General features: G+C 41.1%; 2 protein-coding genes across 5 annotated transcripts in view; one reads left to right on the plus strand and one right to left on the minus strand.

Annotated features, from left to right (window-relative positions):
• SYN1 (synapsin I) overlaps nucleotides 1-15874 on the plus strand; it is a 294399-nt gene that overhangs the window by 148643 nt on the left and 129882 nt on the right. The gene's annotated exons all lie outside the window — the stretch shown is intronic.
• TIMP1 (TIMP metallopeptidase inhibitor 1) lies at nucleotides 5080-15648 on the minus strand. Its single transcript, XM_077475574.1, has 6 exons — nucleotides 15515-15648; nucleotides 14447-14580; nucleotides 9832-9911; nucleotides 9090-9207; nucleotides 7922-8043; nucleotides 5080-5581 (listed from the first exon to the last, which is right to left on the minus strand). Exons 2-6 carry the CDS (start codon nucleotides 14553-14555, stop codon nucleotides 5378-5380), a joined length of 633 nt encoding a protein of 210 aa, XP_077331700.1. The 5' UTR covers nucleotides 14556-14580; nucleotides 15515-15648; the 3' UTR covers nucleotides 5080-5377.

A 15874-nucleotide genomic window follows, 5' to 3' on the forward strand; every position in this document is an offset into this window, starting at 1 on the left:
TTCGCACCGCACTGCAGTGCAAATCACATCCGATCTCTGTGCGATTCGAGTTCAGCTATACAGATAGTATGGCTGAATTCGTGTCGCACCCGCCGCACCCGCCGCAAACTCGCACGGGACCCTTTTTTTGGTCCGCAGCAGAATCGGATCGCATGGGTGTTCACACCATGCGATCCAAGTTTGCAGATCGCACTGCGATATGCGAACTGATCTGGGGGTGTCATTAACATTTCACTGACACTCCCAGCAGTTCGCATAGGGCAGTGTGAACTGCCGCCGGGAGGCATGCGATGCGGGAACCCGCCGCGCATTCGTGGCGTTCCCGCATCGCTCCAGTGTGAACCCAGCCTAATAAGCGATTGTTTTTCTGATCGCTGTATTAGTGTCACAGGTGACGCTAGTTAGGCAGGTAGGTATTTAGGTTCGCCGCAGCTTTTTATAGCGCCAGGGACCCCCATATACTACCGCATAAAGCCCCCTGATTGCCCCCTAGTTAACCCTTTCACCAGTGATCACCATATAACTGTTACAGGTGACGCTGGTTGGTTAGTTATTTTTTTATAGTTTCAGGGCACCCGCCATTTATTACCTAGTCTCACTAGTGTACCCCTAAATTTAGGGGTGTCTACTTTCCAAAATGGGGTCATTTGGGGGGGGTTTGTGCCATCTTGGCATTTTATGGCCTTCAAAACTGTAACGCCCTTAGAAAGCCTGAAGGCGGTGCTTGGTTTTCGGGGCCCCGTACGCGGCTAGGCTCCCAAAAAGTCCCACATATGTGGTATCCCCGTACTCAGGAGAAGCAGCAGAATTTATTTTGGGGTGTTATTTCACATATGCCCATGGCATGCGTGAGCAATATATCATTTAGTGACAACTTTGTGAAAAAAAAAAAAAAAAAAAAAAGTTTGTAATTTTCCCGCAACTTGTGGCAAAATATAAAATATTCCATGGACTCAACATGCCTCTCAGCAAATAGCTTGGGGTGTCTACTTTCTAAAATGGGGTCATTTGTGGGGGTTTTGTGCCATCTTGGCATTTTATGGCCTTCAAAACTGTAATAGGTAGTGAGAAGTGAACTCAAAAATTTACGCCCTTAGAAAGCCTGAAGGCGGTGCTTGGTTTTCGGGGCCCCGTACGCGGCTAGGCTCCCAAAAAGTCCCACATATGTGGTATCCCCGTACTCAGGAGAAGCAGCAGAATTTATTTTGGGGTGTCATTTCACATATGCCCATAGCATGTGTGAGCAATATATCATTTAGTGACAACTTTGTGTAAAAAAAAAAAAATATTTTTTTTTTTGTCATTATTCAATCGCTTGAGGCAAAAAAATAAAATATTCAATGGGCTCAACATGCCTCTTATCAATTTCCTTAGGGGGTCTACTTTCCAAAATGGGGTCATTTGGGGGGGTTTTGTACTGCCCTGCCAATTTAGCACCTCAAGAAATGAGATAGGCAGTCGTAAACTAAAAGCTGCGTAAATTCCAGAAAACGTACCTTAGTTTGTAGATGTGACAACTTTTGCGCAAACCAATAAATATACAATTATTGACTTTTTTTTTACCAAAGACATGTGGCTGAATACATTTTGGCCTAAATGTATGACTAAAATTTAGTTTATTGGATTTTTCTAATAACAAAAAGTAGAAAATATCATTTTTTTTCAAAATTTGCGGTCTTTTTACGTTTATATCGCAAAAAATAAAAATCGCAGAGGCAATCAAATACCATCAAAAGAAAGCTCTATTTGTGGGAAGAAAAGGACGCAAATTTTGTTTGGGTACAACATTGCATGACCGCGCAATTACCAGTTAAAGCAGCGCAGTGCCAAAGTGTAAAAAGACCTCTGGTCATTTACCAGCAAAATGGTCCGGTCTGAAAGTGGTTAACTTACACTAAAAACCTTTGTTAATGTGTCTCTTGAGGTTCACATATGTGCCAATTGGATGCAGATTTCTCCGCATCTAATTTGCATGACATGCGATGTGACACAGGCCCGGGCAGTCACGGTCTGCATTCCTGTGCGTGTTTGGCTCTGGTTCAAGTGCAAAATCAGGTAAACATTTGGGCCCGATTCACACCTGAACCGGATAATGGGAACACACTGGACCCCATGCTGGGAACCGTGGGTGCACATATGTAAACCCAGCCTGAGATTTATACTAAAATGAACCCACTAGGAGACGTGGGTGAGCTGGGGGATGTTGAATGGGTGGATGCTCTGGATGCTTGCAAAAAAGTATCCACAAAGCTGTCTGACCGCCTTACACAACTATACATATTACACAGGACATATCTGACTCTGATCCGATTAGCTAAGTATAGGCCCAATCACAATCTACCATGCCCCTACCAATCTAGATGCAGCAGTCCTCAAAGTACATTCTGGACACATATCGTGAAGTTTATTCATGATGAAATGGGATTCCCCCCTGACAGTCTGCCCTAAACAGTGTTTACTGGGGATATTCCCGGACCCTGACCCTGAACTTTCACAAAATATTTCTTCAAGAATCACTCTTCACCGCTAGGCTACTCATAGCCAGAAAATGGCTCCAGACTGTCCCCCCGACACTCCAGGAATGGATGACTGCAATTAATAAGGTTCTCAAAAAAGAAATCTATGCCCACGGAGGCTGCCCGACCAAGTACGGCAAAACATGGGACCCATGGTTAGGTAATGCTGCTACTTGTAATGCAATTGCTGAATGATACTCTAAATGATATCTGCTGCTTGTGCCTTTCACCCACGCTAGCTGACATACTGGTCGATTGTATTGCATATGTATTTGCACTCATTTGGTCTATAAGATGTAACGAAATATGTAAAAAAAAAATCAGTACCCTTGGTGTTTCCTCATCTTAACGAACATGTATTTCTTGATGTCATAACGAAATGTGCATTGTAAACTGCCTTTACTCTTCTCAATAAAACAACTTGTTTCTTGTTAAAAAAAAAAAAATGAACCCACAAAAATTCTTCTTTAACCTCCAACACAGTGTGTAAACATTTTTCAGTCAAGACACCCTTTGGAATTGTGCACAATCAACCCCAAGGGACACCAGTGTGAGGGCTCATTCACACCAGTAGGTGCATCCGAATGCACGTGCTTTTTTGCCTATTCCTGCACATCACATTTTTTAATAGGCTGCTCTATGTGTGTGAGACACACAAAAAGGTTTCACCGTGATTTTTTCAAATCGCACAGTACCATGTGTTTCAACACAAGTGAACATACATGCATTTGCCAGATGCATGGAGATGGCATTAAGAATTAATGGCATCCAATGCGTGTCTGCAAAATGCAGCACATTTTTGTGCGGTACGGAAAAACGCACAACTTCTCACGTTACCCCCGGTGTAAACAAATCCTAAAATGTAGTCTGTGAGGCAGCGATCTGTAGGTTGTAAATCTTCTCCCTCCAAATCCCTCCTTCTAGCACAACACCCCCCTTCCCCACTCCCAAACCTCCTCCCTCGTAGCACAACCCTCCCCTCCCCAAATTCCCCCTCCTAGCACATATTTGATCTATCTCATTACTACAGGAGTAGTGACGGGGAGAGCTGGGAGGAGGTGTAGACTCCCCCCCCCCCCCCCCCCCCAACTCCACTCCCTGCTGTCTGTATGCAGGAGTTCACACAGGATTGCTATCAGATCCAGTTGTACAAGGTTTGATTACCTCCCCCACCTAGAATTTCTGCTGCCTGGACAGGGGCAGTATAGGGAGGAGATGGGGATGGTAATCAAACCCTGTACATTGAGATCTGAGAGTGATGCTGTGTTAACTCCTGTGTACAGACAGGAGAGAGAGAGAGCACAGCCAGCACCTCCTCCCAGCTCTCTCCCCCTCTTTGTACTGTTGCTGGTAAAACAGAAAGCTATGTGGGCCAACTGACAATATCATTGGTTGGTAGAATGTGGGTGTGCACCCCATCGGATGGTGTCTGCCCTATACTGCGCTTGCGCAGTACGGAGGACAAAGGAGAGCCTGAAAGTCTCCAAAGATGAACAGTTGATCGTCAGCTCTACACGGCGCATGTGCACTTGCACTTATTCTGCCATGAGTCCAGGTTTAAGCCCCTCCATCCAATGGACATAGAGTCAGAATAAGAATAAGCCGAGCGAAGCGAGGCCTGGCCGAAGCGTGGCAGGTGACGGGAGCCCGCAAGGGGCCCTGTTACAAAGCGGTGACTATTAAGTCTGCAGGCGCCGTGTACAGCTGATGGTCAGCTGTTCAACTTCTGAGACTTTTGTTCTCCGTACTTCGAAAACGCTGCGCCTGCGCAGTACGGGGCCGACACTATCCGATGGGGGGCCCTTTCTAGTCAGAACACCGGCAATAGTACAGATAGTAGCAGAGAGCTGGGAGGAGGTGCTGGCTGTGCTTTCTCTCTCCTTTCTCTAAACAGTAGTTAGTAGTTAGTTAACACAGGATCGCACAGACCGAGCTGCTGCCACGGCAGTCCTGTGGAAAATCACTGCTCTAACATATGCAGGATACCAAATATGCGTAGTGCAATAGGGTCTGTTGCATATCCTTACATCCTAATTATTTGAGTGTATATCAAGTGTGTAAAGGGCGGTTTATTTTTTTCTGTATTTAATTTATTTTTTGTTTCCATTTTTCTCACTTAACTCACTTAACTAACAAGTCCCCTGGTGACAGGTGATGATCGGTCCACACTCTAGGATGGGCCCACGTAAAAACAATATTTTAGTTAGCAAGATTCTCCAGGCTGTGCTACATCACCATATAGTCCCCCTCCTACCATTGCTTTCCTTGTAAAATACAAAGTTAAATTTTTTACCAGAGGAGCAATATCCTCTCCTAATAAGAGGGCTGGTGAGTGGAGTTGGGTGCTCAACATAAAGAAAAAAGGGTGACAACCCTAGAGCCAGGTTCTTTTAAAACAATTGCGCATTGCCATCTTTTATATTTTCAATCATAACAGATTCCCTTTAAACTTGCTAACATCCATCTGAAAATATATCAGCAGCTTTAGATGGGCTGACCCTTTTAGAGAAACAATATCAACCTCCTATCCACAAAAAAAGAAAAACGCTTTTATATACAAAAACAAATCTAAAAATATTTATTCAAACAAAAAAATCAAATACATATAAAAAGCATTTATAGCACATCTAGAAAAGCATCTGCCCCTGGATCTAACAGTACATATAAAATGTGTTTGTGAACAAAGCTCACTCTTAGCAGAAGACACAAAATAGTTTGATTTTAATTTATCCTTCTATTCCTCCAGAGGCGCCCCCTTGCTGATTAATGTGTCCAGTGAGCTTGCGGAGACCTCAAGTCTGGTGACAGTGCCTTAGCGAGGATCTTGAGTGGCAAAGTGTGTGCTGAGGTCATACCAGACCTTACTTTGTAACAGATTTGGCAGTTGGAGAGTAGATGCGGGACTTAAGTGAGTCCCAAATGCACAGGCCATTGCCGTTGCTGACGCAGGCCAAATTGGCAGCCTGGTGTCCGGAGTAGGCGCGCTTCTGTCTGGTCAGGTGGTCTGTCCAAAGACACTGTCGGTCATCATCAATCTCACATGGCGGAACGGAGCACTGCTTGATCTGCAATTAAAGATATTAATATTTAGGATTTTTAGAAGTTTTTTGGGAAAAAATGGTGAAAGATGTACGCAATCATTGCATGCCGGTTGAAATCACAGACCAACAAACAATTCTGAGGAGGAAATTGACTTCCTCACTGTTCTTCAGCTGATGTATTGAGGCATAAACATTTTAATAGATTGAGGGAATTTCCACTTGACTTTATTAAATGAAGTGAACAAACAACTGAATGGATCTTACTACATTTTCTATAGCTTAGTTCTGTATTTTTGACCATGTATTTTATTCCTCTGCAATATGTGCTCATTTCCATGCTCTAATGAGCAGGGCCCTCGGATTCCTCCTGTATTGAATTGTATTGTAATCGTACTGCCCTAAAGCTGCGCAAACTGTTGGCTCTATATAAATCCTGTATATTAATAATAATTTTCTCAGATATAAAACAAAACTGTTATCTGGGTACATATAATTGGAAGCCGAAGCAGAGAGGACAACAGAACTATGGAAATAAATATTAAACAGAAGTAATTTTTCTAGTAAAAGAGTGGATTATGTACAGTTTGTGGAATAAAGATTTGCAATCAAAAGAATTAAAATTTCCTGTGTCAAAGCTGTGCTCATTGGACTGTAAATGAAAAGGATTACACAAGCGCCTGAAAACATGTTAGACTGACAACACCGTACAGGCAGCTTAATGTCTGATGGTGCAGAACCTTCCACTGTCAGTCTGATTTACATTGAGCAGGAGATTGTGGGAAGAGCATAATAGGGTAGACACTGGTCAAATGTATTAGTGGTAACTTAAGTTCACATTTGTAAAATTTTTTAAAATAAACCAAAAATAATGCACATCTCTTTGCAGGTCAGAAAATGTGCACCGATTATTTTTTACCCTTTATCTGCACCCAGCAGATGGTGGGTGCAATGCCAGGATCTTTCAGACTCTGTGTCAGCTGTCTGCCTGTACTTCCTGTATGGGCAGACAGCTACAGAGCTGCAGGAAGAATCAATGATTTATGAGAGCGCCCACCAGCGCCCTTGCAGTTTATTGAGAGCTACAAGCCATCTGCCACAATGGTAGATGGTAGTTGTAGTTCATTCATTCACAGGAAACTACCAATCAATGACAAGAAAAGCTTGTTTGCTCTTCAAAAACGACTACCTGGAAATCGCCATGACCTCTCTGGGAAAAACTATAGCAATCACCTAATGAAGAATCTGACAGTAGATATCTGACTGAGCTGTTATTATTCTACAGGATTTATATAACACCAACAGTTGAACAGCGCTTTATAAATTAAAGGGAGACAGTATAATCAAGAATGTTCTGTAAAATAGGCTGTTGGCTAATTTTATGCTGGTAAAAGATGGACACTTGAGTGTGGACACAACTTCTTGGCAATGTTGCTTCACTAGGTCAGTTGGGATATAATACATCATTGTGTATATCAAGGTATTAACACTGTGATCTCTAGATAATGCTTAAGTCACTCTTTTATAAGTAAAGTCCAAGATTCTGAACCTTTCTTAGGCTAGGCTCACACTTCTGTGTTGTGGGAATGCACATAAAATTCAACACACAAAAATTCTTAAAGCTGTAGTAAACTTTTCAGATTAAAAAAAAAACAAAAAAACTTGGGCCCCGGGTGGTTTAAACCAGTGGTTCTCAACCTCAGTCCTCAAGTACCCCCAACGGGCCATGTTTTCAGGTTTTCCTTTACTTTTCACAGCTGCTTTAAATCAATATCAATGACATGGTATTGATGAGAGCTATTTTATCTAAGGGAAGTTCCCAAAACACGGCCTGTTGGGGGCACTTGAGAACTGAGGTTGAGAACCATTTGTTTAAACCATAAAGTCCTAGTATGCAATGCATACTAGCACATTATGGCCCTTACCTGAAGCCCTCCAGCGGTGTACTGTCATTACTGATAGGGCTTCCATCTTCAGCTGGTCTTCCTTCCGGGTTCACAGGTTCCAGGTCTTTGTAGGATGTCACTCCCACGCAGGCGCACTGGAGTCACATCTACGACACAGAGCTCCGATCGGACGACACAGGTACGCTATCCCATCAGAGTGCATGCCCTGGCGACGTCACCGGTTGCATCCTGTGTGAATATCTCCTAAACAGTGCAAGTTTAGGAGATATTCACTATACTTACAAGTAAGCCTTATTATAGGCTTACCTGTAGGTACAAGTTCGAAAGTAGAGTTTACTTTAATGCACCAAGTTGCACCTTGTGTGCCAAAACGTGCACTTCTTTTATGTGATTTTGCTAGTTTGGATGGTTTTGAAAACTGTAAAAAACTGTTATGCATCAGCACCGATCGTGCTCTTACCTTGCAGTCACAGTTCTTGGCATATGCATGTATAAATCCCCTCTTCTGGCAATAAGTCATGGAAGCCCATGATGCTATGAAGCTGCAAGAGTTAATGAACACATCGTCGTCCACAATATGTCCTGTAAAGGGAGGGTAAGAACTATTACTGAGGGGCAGATAGTGAAATAAAACAGAGGAGGAGAGCAGGAGATGAAAAATATACAGTAGGCCTTGTTTATCTAGAATAAGTACAGTCTATGTTGCCTTAATTTGGTTACAAAACCTTTATTAAGAAATGAAGGTTAGGTTAGGATTTAAAAAGACATTGATTTAAACTTTGATACATTGATCTAGAACCATTATAATCCCCCTTTTTAAATGATTTCTGTGATCACAACATGTACTTTAATTTTATTACATCAGCATTGTACTAGCAATGCCAATAATATTTATTTTTGACAGTCCAATATAATACTATCTGAAAAATCTCCTTTCACAATGTGATTGCTACCTTTCTGCTGCAACTCCCTGGATTCCCTGCATGCTTTGCAGCCATAGATAGCTCTTAGTGTTTGTTACCCCAGCGTTTCATATTCCTGATATGCGTCTGCCGTACCATGTACTTTTATGAGAAAATATCCTGTTATATTGCTTCCTTTGTGTGAAATCCCTGGTGTTCCTGGCAGTCCCTCTGCTTTCCTATTAAAAACTGACCACACTAAGCAGGAGAGAACATCATGGTCAGTTCTCTAGGTATGCTGGGAACTCAGCCTGCTCCCCTCCAATGAACAGACATGTTCTGACACGCCCCCACTGCTCAGTGTAATGTGGTCCCCCCCCACCAGATTTTATGCAGCTGAGAACAGAGGGAATGTGATCAATTATTAAAAAGGGAAAAGGTATATATATATATATTTTTTTTTTTATATCTATGCACAAATGTTTTGCCTTTTATTTCTATTTTAAACTGAATGGGTTATTTTACAAGGTTATCATTTACAATCAATTTAAGTGATTTATTGCAGCATTCCTTTTTCCTAAGATTGAGCTTTATTGGCATCTGCTACGTGTATCTGAACTGATGGAAGTATGGCTAAGAGTGTGGGTGTGAAAGCTCGGGTGCTGAATTTTGTCCCTCTGTCCCTTTGCGTGTGTGTGGGTTACGGCAATGTAGAATTATACTTACCAGCAATGATAAATTCTTCACTCTTGTTAGTTGAAGTGTGCTGATAACCACACATACTCTCAGAGACGGCAGTGTACAGGTCCTGGATGTCATCATATCCTTCAGGGGCCTTGAAAACCTAATAGAGAAATATATGTTGTTTTCAGTGTTGCACAAGTCGCGTCGCAGCGTAAAGTACAGATCTGCTTTTCCTAAGTTGCAGTTCATTTACTAGAGCATGTTCATTGTGCAAGATGAATGAGATTAAAAAAATGTGGATATTTTCTTGCTCATGATTGACGTCCACCTCATTTAGGGAGATTTTCTTTTACTTATTTTGGAAGTAAATGAGGGTAAATCCCACCTTTCACAGTTGTCTCTGGAACTGGTGTTTCTATTGGAAACCACCTCTACTTCAGGTTTGTAAAATGTTGGATTTCCTCTCACTTGAAGTAGAACTATAGGCAAAACTTTTTATAAAATGTTGGAAAGTCTAAGGGAGAGTTAGCTTATTTTTTTCCCCATCTGTGCCCATAGGGGAGATTTTTCTTCACTTCCTGTCCCATAGCCACAACAGGAAGTGAGAGGAAATCCCTGCAAATCAAGGAAATTCCTTGGGGATCACCAGAACTAGTGTGCCTATTGGAAGATTTCCCCTCTATTACTTTTTCTGGGGACAAACCCAAAATTTGGGATTTTTCTATTCTTTCACTTTCAATGATAACGGTAAACAAGAATATGCTTGGAAATCATTTACTCTTACCTTTGTGGTTTTAATCTGATAATGCACTCTGTGGTTATTCTTTTCACTGATTTTCTGCCCAACAAACTTTGCCCGGATCACTGTAGAGAGAAATGTTGTAATCAGCTCTGGCAGTCATAATAAAATATTTCATTTACAATTTGTAAAACCTTTTTTAATATCTGATTTAATGTCTAAGATCAAATCCATATTTAAAGGGAATGTATCGTTTTGCTGAAAAGAATGTAATATATAGAATGTAATATATTGCATGTTACAAGTCTTCAGGTGTGGCAACTGTATTTGTTTCTTCTGGCTCTTTTTATGTTTTATTTTCACCTGGTGATTCTGCCAGTACCACTTCCATTGTCTTAGGGTGACAACACTTACTCACTGTACTGTATCTATGGAGAAGCAGAGTTCTCACCCTAGGCTTCCCATCTGATATGGGCTACAAACAACTCCCCCTATCCTAATTTCTAAAGGGGTTCGTTCACAGATAGTTGGAAAAATGAATAACATTGTTTGGGCTCTCAATTCAGTGCACAGGAACTTGTCAGAACACTGGAGTTCTGGCAAGATCGACAAGTATTTTTCTGTACTGGCAGAAAATGTTCTTAGTCAGAAAAAAGAAAACCAATGCAGCCACCACATCTAAGGGCTGATAAACTGCAATAGATTACACGTTTGTTCTTCAGTTTAAATCTATTTCAGGCAGAAAGATTGAATTAGGTTGTGTCCAATACAAAGCTCTCAGCAGTGTTTTTACTTTACAAATCCTAATATGTGTTACTAAACCCAGGACACTGCAATCACTATATCTGGTCTCCCACAGTACATAGAACATGGAAATGCAATTATTTTAGTAAATATAAACTGCTAACTACCTTTTCTCATCATCATTTTTTTTTAAACAATACATTTGTATTTCTGTATAATGAGTAACAATACAAATATGTGGATAGGGTATATTACTGCACTAACTCAATTGGTGAAGAAAAATGAACAGCTGCTTCAATACAAAAGATCAGTGAAAAATGTAGTGCTAAAAATATAAAACAATAAACACTGAACAATATATCAAGTATTGTTTGTAGATAATAAAAACTTTGTGATGAAAATCAATCTCAAATATAATGAATATAAAACAAAACATGTATATAATGAGCAGAAACACAGGTGAGAAAGTCCCAAAGGTGAAACAATTCTATGGTAAACATATATGGAGTCCACCACAAAAAGTTGTTGCTTAGAATTGGGGTAAAAAGGCCCCAGCAGGCATGTAGAGCATTGTAGGAATTTTCATTCTCCCCTGATTGTCCTATGAGGCTGTAGGAACCCTGACCCTCTTTCTGGACAGTGCTGATTGGCCCTGTGCTGATCACATTCACTCAGCCTAGAAAAAAACAACAACTCTCTAGCAAGACACACCAAACTGAGCATGTGCAGCTTTTCCACAAGGTTCTGTTCTATCAGCAGATAAATTGGGGACAGTGAAAGAAGGGGAGGATCAGAGAAGACAGGATCAAACAGCCTTTTTACACAATGCAGAGGATTAACCCCTTAGGTTTCACAGCAAGTATAGCAAGCATGCTTTACTGCATATACAGACTGATTTTACTATTATAAATATTATTTACTAAATATTATACAGCAAGCATTTACAAATTGGAAGTCCTGTGCCTGCGTGGGTTTCCTCCGGGTACTCCAGTTTCCTCCCACACTCCAAAGACATGATGGTAGGTTAATTGGCTGCTGTTGAAATTGGCCTCAGTATGTGTATGTGAGTTAGTGACCTTAGATTATAAGCTCTTTGAGAGCAGGGACTGATGTGAATGTAAAATATATATAGTGTGTGTGTGTGTGTGTCTGTGTGTAAAGCACTGTGTAAATTGACAGCGCTATATAAGTAACCGTAATAAATAAATAAACCAGGAACCCCACAACAAATAAAGAAATAAGAAATACTCTTTATTTACCTCTCCAAATATTCTTAGCTTTGATGGCTTTCTGACACCTTAACATTTGTCAGTGAATGTAAATAAAAGCTTGGTGTGTCTTGTAAAGTGAATGACAGCATGGTTATACTTATAATTAGACTTCCTGCACATGTTTTGACATGAGCTGTCCTCCTGCAATAATAACTATGAGCTGTAAACTTCCTAAAAAACACCCATCATATAAAACCTGAGTGACAGTATTATGCAAATCATGTATAACTAAGTGTATATGTTTCTATATTTGGAGTCACTGCCCTTGCTGATTCAAGGTGTACCTCCAAATACTAAAAAAAGAATTACCTCTCACTTAGAGGACATTCCTTTCACTTCCTTTTGTTGTTTGGGAGAGCAAGTGAAGGAAAATCCCCCCTCCTATCCCCATAGACATTAAAGAATAAAAAACTGACAGGGGTTTTAACTTTTTCCATACACACATTTTGGCTTTAGTTATATTCAAGTTTATTATAGTTGGGGAGAATTTTAACCTTTTTCAATTTTTTTGTTGCCGTTTGCTTCTTTGTTGGGGAGATTTCCTCTTATTTCCGGTCTCTGTTAAACTCTGACACACAGGCTTGTCAGCAAGACAGGAAATTAGGGAAATCTCTCTAGTGGGCACAAGGTAAACTTTACCAACACACCTTCCTTGTGCTGGTTCATTAGAAAAAAACATAGTAGTCACCAACAAAGAGACAAACATTTTGGCTTTTTGGCAGTGGCAAGCCAAAGCAGCCAACCAGCTTCTGGTTTACTGAAGTCAGAACCGTGAAGGGTGACTCCTTGGGGGATATTTACTATAACTGATGCACACAGAATCTGGTGCAGCTGTGCAGAGTAACCAATCAGCTTCTAGGTTTTGTTGCCCAAGCTTAATTGAACAAGCTTAAGTGTCCGTTCACACAGGTTTTTTTATCTTGAAGCATAGAATGCATTAAGGTAAAAAACCTTCTGCCTTTAGAACCATTTTAAGTTAGAACCTTGTTTTTTATTAAGCACAGCTGCACCAGATTCTGTGTGCACCAATTTTAGTAAACCTCCCATCTTGGGGTTAATATAAATTGGAGCGTGCAAAATTTGATGCCTATGTGCATAGTATCCAATCAGCTTCTAACTTTAGCTCATTCTATTAAGCTTTGACAAATAAACCTGGAAGCTGATTGGTTTCTATGCAGAGCTACACCAAATGTTGCACCCTCCAGTTTTAGTGAATCAAACTTGTGTCTACATATTCCTGTATTGTACATAATGCTATTTTGTTTGTTATACATGCCAAAAGGTATTTGTGCCCAGACATGAATTTCTACCATGTTGGTTGTACGTGACCAGCAGACATCTGGATTAGGCGGCATACATAAACAGTTATATTTGGAAATTCTTTAAACTTTTCCGGGAGGAGCTTTAGCAGTTCCCTGTGATGTGGTCTCACTACCTTGCAGAATTCCGAATTAGTTTTTTTGTTTCTAACAATTCTGTCTACAGCCAGGGGCCTCTCTCTCTCTCTCTCTCTCTCTCTCTCTCTCTCTCTCTCTCTCTCTCATTACATGAAAGACAGCTTGATGGACCAGTGTGTTTTTTTTTTTCTATTATAACATTTTACTATTGCTTTATCTCTCTGGCCCATGACTATTGGGTCCTTCTCCCTCTGATGTCTTAAGGTGCCAATAAATGATCTTCCCACTATAGAAAGCTATATATTTGCTAATCCTTCACCTTCCTAGGTCCCATAGCCTTTCCTGAAGATTTAGTTGGCTGGATTGGATTATTTTAGCTAATCACTGTTTTTTTTTATCCCAAATAATCCAGCAGAAAGGGTGTCTAGTGTTACTCCATTTGCCACTTCTATTAATTAATTTTACATTTTAAGTGTCCATGATTATACTCATCTAGCTCCTTTATAGAGTTGTCACCTCATCCCTTTAAAACCAAACACATAATGATTACACAGGTTCTGTGGCTGATTAAGATGGTAATCCTACACACTTGGTGCCTTATCTGAATTAGATTAGCCTCAGAACCTGTGTAATTCATATGGGTTTAAAGGGATGAGGTGGCAACCTTGGCTCCTTACCATCTGTCATATCTAGGAATTTTCTGTTAGGTCCTTGCTGTTTCGTCAGACCTCTAGCTCCTGATTACTGCTGTAGACATGATGATAATCGTCCTATCCAGCTGGCTACATTCAGATCAGGAAATGATCTTTGGACGCTTTGCAACTTTTGCAGACCTGGCCAGCCAGTTTCAGGGGAAAAAAATCAGTTTTCCGATTACAGCTATTTCCCTCTAAAATAAGACCAGCGGCTCAGGCATAAACATACACTCTAGGCAATCTGTGCCTGAATGTTTCTGAAAAAAAATCTCTTTCACTAAAAACGTCTTTCAGTTATTGTGTCTGCACGTCTGCGTGCACCCACTGATGTTTGTAGGCAAGTTTACTCCCAAAGTTTTTTTTCTCTGGTCCCTCTTGTCACCCAGAATTTGGTTTGTCATGTCATAGTCACATATGTCTGCAATTTCTTGTCTCTTGTACACCTAATAACCTATCAGGTTCCAGTCTCAGCAGCAAACTATGTAGTGCACGTAATAGTAAATAGATGCACAGTATTATACTATCATTTATCTGAAATTCTCAGTGCTCTTACCGATAGCAGAGTCACAGTACACAGACTGGGGGTGTCTGATGCCACACGAGCAGGACCAGGCTTCCTGGCTGAGACATCCCAAAACCAACAGTACCACGAGGGGAAACATTGTGCAAACTGCTTGCTTCTTTGAGCTGCAGAAAAAAAGAAGGCATGAAAGGTACAAATTAGGGATTGTATCCCACAGTCTGAAACAGTTATTGGCAGTAAGTAATTTATATAAAATGAATGTCTAATAGCTCTATGATGCAAAAGACCAGGTCAGAGATTTATAAGAAACCCATACAGAGTGTGGGCAGGACAACAGCTATATATATGTGTGAGTTCACTGATGCTGTGCTGGACTGTGGAAATAAAAGGGTTAAATAAGGCACCTATGGTTGTAGCACACAAGGGAACAGGGGTTAAATGATGCTGTGCTGCACTCAGTAAGACAAGGGTTAAATGATGCTGTGTTACGCTCAGTAAGTGATGCTGTGCCGTGCTCAGTAAGACAAGGGTTAAATGATACTGTGCTGCACTCAGTAAGACAAGGGTTAAATGATGCTGTGCTGCACTCAGTATGACAAGGGTTAAATGATGCTGTGTTACGCTCAGTAAGTGATGCTGTGCCGTGCTCAGTAAGACAAGGGTTAAATGATGCTGTGCTGCACTCAGTAAGACAAGGGTTAAATGATGCTGTGCTGCACGCAGTAAGACCAGGGTTAAGTGATGTTGTGCTTGGCTGCAATAGGACAAGGGTTAGGTGATGCTGTGTTGAGCTCCAATAATGCAGGGGCATAAGTGATGTTGTCCTGGTCTTTGTCAGAAAAAGGGTTGAATATTGCTGTGATGGACTTCGGTGGGAGAGCTCATACAAGCAGTTAAATGGTGTAGTGATATGGCAGATGTGCAGTAATGTTGCTCAGAGTCAGAGAAAAATGAACCAAGGGGTTCTTTGAAGGAAGGGATAATAGATGCTATAGATCCTTCAGCCTAGCAGCACGCAGAGAGTTATTGGTGCTGTCAGGGTAGCAGGGTACCAGGAGCAGAGAGAATGATGGCAGATGGAGCTCTCCAGCCACTTACCTGATCTCAGGATTGTCAGTGCTTCTGTAGCTCTGTGCTGGATCTCTCCATGCCACGTTTGGAATTTAAAGCTCCTCACGCCCCCTCCCTACTATGCTATGATTGGCCAAGAGCCCAGCCCCAGACGCCAACCCTATTAGTCAGAGGTTTCAAAACAGGAAAAGATCATACAGGCAGCTGGGAAATGAGTCTGGTCACTTGCAGGGTTAAAGCACCATAGGTTAATGTTACCAGTTCAATCACGTAAAATCAGGCATAAACTGCTTAGTGGACCCCCAATCCCTGCAAAACTGAAGCATGCCTGCCATATAACATTATCGCAGCCATGCAGCAAATGTATCTTACAGTTGTTGATTTTAC

Source organism: Lithobates pipiens, unplaced genomic scaffold (genome assembly GCF_037356315.1).
Source record: "Lithobates pipiens isolate NorthernLeopardFrog02 unplaced genomic scaffold, aLitPip1_a1.2 Scaffold_1, whole genome shotgun sequence".
NCBI lineage: Eukaryota > Metazoa > Chordata > Amphibia > Anura > Ranidae > Lithobates > Lithobates pipiens.